The following is a 4,557-nucleotide window of genomic DNA, read 5'->3' on the forward strand; positions in this document are numbered from 1 at the left end:
TTCCATAGGGGAGGTATATAACACACACACAGTTGATATTTTTAAGGTACATACAATGTTTAGGAGGGCAGGAGACGCTTATTTAGGGACTGTTAACCCCAACTCCTTGGAGTCATTCTGTGCTTCACTAGCAATGTCTGATTTTTTTTTTTTTTAAAAAAAAGCTTAATAAGTCCCACAGAGACTGGGTGCTAAAACTTGTATCCAAATTCAAAAAGTGGGTAAAACTTACCGTTTTCTAAACCATCCATTGTAAATTGACCTGGATATGGAGATTTAATATTTTAGCTGCTTTTTCAGGTCTCATTGTGCCCAAATTGGGAACCATGACAGACCTGTGCTTTTTAGACTCCATTTAAAATAAAGTTTTCAAGTTCATAAACTAACAGTGATAAATGACATCAGTGATGTAAAGGCACAACTTGGGAATAACCTAGCTGACAAATTTAGAGAGCCCGGGGGAAACCCTCCCTATTCTGTGGGCTTAACAAGAACAAATTTAGAAAGATCCCACACTATTTAGAGGACTGGCACAGCACACACTGTGTATTATGAAAAATACATCCCTGGCACAGCACTTCTCAGCTTTCCTGGGTACTGACTGAGATAGTGACTTCCTCCCATCATAGCTGTCTCTTTAAGAGGCATTCTGTTGTACTGCAGCTCACCCTACACCTAGGCACATGTCCCTTTTAATTGTGATTATCCTGGCTTTTGGGTGAGCACCTTAAAATAATCTCAGTGTAATTTCAAAGACCCTCAACATGTCAGCTGCCACTTTCTCTCACACAGATGAGTGTACAACTGTACAGCCCAATACTGGTTCAAGGCATAGAGGATGGCATGTTATGACAGCTTCCATTGACAGGAGATGCTGTGTGGTTTCAAAGCTCAAGTTTCATCATGTGACATAAGTTGAGGAGCCATCAAGATCAGGGCTTGGCTGCTTAGGTTAACATTTCTTGCATTAAAATAGCAGCCACACCAGGTGCAACTGTCCCCACAGTGTTCAGTTTCATTGGCAAAACACCATGAACCAACCTGTCACAATGTAAAACAAAGTGCACAGCAGTGGGTTTTTTATAGTTTAAAAAGCAGTTTTTACTGTTGCATAATTTCAGTGTAAACATTGTGAATAGAGATGTTATCTAAAACAGTTCTACAGTCAGTGCAAGATTTGTGCAAGCTTCTCATCTGATTCAATGTCCACTTAAACTTTAAATAGACAAGTTTTTCTCCCCTTCTCTGTTCTGTAAGAGGGGACAGAAAATATATATTAGAAACATGAACACAGAAGAAGGAAAATCACTTTCTCCCTTAACTTGGCATCTATTAATATTATACCCAATTTAACACACACACAGTCACACTAAACATAAACATTTAACCCTTTACCTTCCTAGCAATTATGTCATTAAACAGTGAACATCACATTTTAACTATTTAAATTGTTACAAACTATGAAATATACCAGGAAATACAACAGTGGAGTTAAATGAAAATAGCTGGGGTAGAACAGATTTCTGAAACTGCTACTGTATTTAGGGAGTGAAGTGAAGACACACAAGTCTCTAAACGGTAGACCAAGGTAAATAGTTTGTCATAGTTAACTGATTTTCTTGCGTGTCCCCCCTCCCCCGATTTATATACTTTGTGGAGCTTGGAATGTACAGGTCATAGAGCACAATTTTTGCTTACAGTAGATTTCTACTCATATAAGCAATGCTTACAAGAAGTGAGTTCATCATAAATTAACACAAGCATCAAAGCTGTACCCAGAGGGATTTAGAATGTTCTGCTTGTGGATATGTGTGAGGCTGTCAGCTTTTCACTGAAGGGACAGTCTTTGCAGCGGGTATGTTTACAGTACTGAACACGCTGTAGATGCTAAGCATATAATATCAGGTCTCCTTGTCTACCCCGCTATCCCAAGGAAGCCAACAGGAGGATGGGCTCCGGGCACATATGGGCAGCAGAAGAGTGGAGTCTAGGTGCTTGCTGTGGCTGGGAGATTAGTTTTAAAGGTGTATGGGGTGGGTGAGACGGGGACTCTCCTTGCCACACACACAGGCCTCGCTGGGGCAGTGCCAGGATGCAAACCAACGCCAGCCCCTTGGCGGCAGGGAGGAACCTCCACTCTACCAGCCGCCCCTGGGATGGCCGGGGCAGCACTCAGCCCCTGCTGCGTGCCAGCCTTACCAGCTTCCTCTGGTTACTGAGGCAGAAGGTGCAGATGGGCCGGGGAGCCGCGGCGGTGCTGCCGCCCTGCAGGCGGGGCTGGTACTGCAGGCAAGGCTGCTCCGCCCCCTCGCCCTGCTGCAGGAGCAGCACGTTGGCCAGGTGCGCGATGTAGCTGGCGGCCAGGCGCAGCGTCTCGATCTTGGAGAGTTTGCGGTCGGCGGGCTCGGTGGGGATGAGCGTGCGGAGCGCGCTGAAGGCGGAGTTGACGCTGTGGGTCCGGTCCCTCTCCCGGGCGTTGGCCGCCTGCCGCTGCTTGCTCAGCCCGCTCAGCCGGGGGCTCTTCCGCTTGCGCTTGCCCGGGCCCCCGGCGGGGGGCAGGGTCTTGTCCGAGCTGCTCTCGCTGCTGCTGCCGCCGCCGCTCTCCGGGTCGGATGCGGCACCCCCGCCGGCCTTCATGGCGCTCCCGCCGGCCCCCCAGCCCCATGACTTTTATGCACGGCAGCTGCCGGCTGGCCGCCGCGGCCCCGGGTCCCCTCCAGCGGCGGGGCCGTGCTTTGAATGGCTGCTGCTTTTAGCTCGGGCATGTGGCCGCGCCGTAAATAAGGCGAGGAAGGTGGAGCTGCGGCCTCAGTGCTCCGGCCCGGCAGCCTTGCACCTGTTCCCCCGGCTCCGCGCGGCTCGGGCAAGGCGCCCCGGGGGCATTCCTCGGGGGGAGCGCGGCCACCGGGGCAGGCCGGCCCCCCGCCTCGGTCCGCGGGGCGCTCTCCCGGGAGCGCTTCAGCAGGCTGGCTCGGGGCTGCGAGGAGTGGAACGCCCCCGGGACGGCCTCGTCCGGAGCCCAGAGCGGCTCAGGGGAGAGGGGGCAGCGAGCGAGGGGCTTCCTGGGCCCTTAACGTGTGCTCTGCTCTTGGGGGTGAACAGCGGGGCCTGGACACATCTGGGGGAGGGGGATTCACTCGCCCGGCCAAATCTGCAACCAGGCATCGCCTTGGCAGGACCTGACACCTGCTCCTACAGAGCCCTTCCCGGCTGGGTGGATGAGCGCCTGTCTCCCTCTTCAGGTGCTGCTTCCCCTACAGCCAATGAATGCATCCTATGAAGTGAGCTGTAGCTCACCAAAGCTTATGCTCAAATAAATTGGTTAGTCTCTAAGGTGCCACAAGTCCTCCTTTTTGTGAAACAGGAAAGCTAGGCTCCAAGGCAGCTGCAAACTATAACCCTCTCCAAGGCCTGATGCCAATAATAAGAGTAGGTAGTATCTATCCACATGGATCCAAATGAAGGATCAACCCACTATGCAAATATGTTGTTTAGTTTTATTATGGGATATTAATATGGAGTAATCGCTCTGAAGAATAAAGGACAGGCTTTGCTCGAGTACATTTTCCAAATTACTGTTGGTTTGGAATGGACTAACAGGCATTTCAGTGCTATTTCTTTCATCAGTTTTCCCACCAAGTATTAGACCAGTGTTTTTCAACCTTTTTTTCATTTGCGGACCCCCTAAAATTTTTTTCAATGGAGGTGCAGATCCCTTTGGAAATCTTAGACATAGTTTGCGGACCCATGAGGGTTCTGTGGACCGCAGGTTGAAAACCACTGTACTAGACGCACATATAAATTCAAATCCTGATTCAATTTAAAATGCTGAGCTACAGCAACCAATTTACTTATTAAAGGTCATCATATTCTCTAGTTTATTTTGTCTCTTCTCTCCATAAAAGTTTGACAGCCCCTCTGCACTCAAACTAACTGTACAGATTTTCCCAACTGAGTCATCTCCACCTGATTAAGCAGTGCTAAATGACTGTTTTATGTAGCCACTGGAGTTTATTTTTGTTGTTGTTGGTTGAATTGGAAAGATGGATTAATATTCAGAGTTGGATTCGTAGTCACATCCTTTTAATCATAGGTGCATACACTTAGAATGGACAGCTGCTTTGCCACTCTTGGCTGGGAGTCATGTCCTCCACAAATACAGTTAATGCATATATGTGGTCTCTTGACTGTCAGCACTCAAGTCCATCTGTTAGAATGGCATGGTGCCTGCTTAAAAGTTGGTTATACCTTCCCTTTGGGCATAGGTGCTCGGCAACAAATGTGTTCATGTGAGCAGCTTACAGAATGCTTAAAATGGTATGTTTTCTGCAGAAAGTTCCTTTTGTGTGACAATGCTGCAGTGGTGCCTCAATTTGTCAGTGGGTCATATCTGTTGCATGTGTAACCCACAGACCTCCTTGGTGTGGGTGCTCTGTCCCATCTAATGGCACCGAGACCACTTAGAGATTAATGAGTCTGTTGTACAGCCACTTGTAATGTTGAAAGACCCTGGTCATTGGCGGGCGGGATCGAACCTGGGACCTCTGAAGCTAAATG

At 48.7% G+C, this 4,557-nt stretch overlaps 1 protein-coding gene across 1 annotated transcript; it reads right to left on the reverse strand.

Annotated features, from left to right (window-relative positions):
- Window positions 1-1,137: 1,137 nt before the first annotated feature.
- On the reverse strand, window positions 1,138-2,637 carry LOC311528650 (transcription factor 15-like; the record flags this gene model as incomplete). Its single annotated transcript, XM_084643921.1, has 2 exons — window positions 1,138-1,250; window positions 2,200-2,637. The coding sequence occupies 2 exons, from the start codon at window positions 2,635-2,637 to the stop codon at window positions 1,218-1,220; spliced, it is 471 nt and encodes a 156-aa protein (XP_084500047.1). The 3' UTR covers window positions 1,138-1,217.
- Window positions 2,638-4,557: the final 1,920 nt, after the last annotated feature.

The sequence above is a fragment of the Lepidochelys olivacea genome, assembly GCF_965140295.1.
Source record: "Lepidochelys olivacea isolate rLepOli2 genome assembly, chromosome: 11".
NCBI classification, from domain to species: domain Eukaryota; kingdom Metazoa; phylum Chordata; order Testudines; family Cheloniidae; genus Lepidochelys; species Lepidochelys olivacea.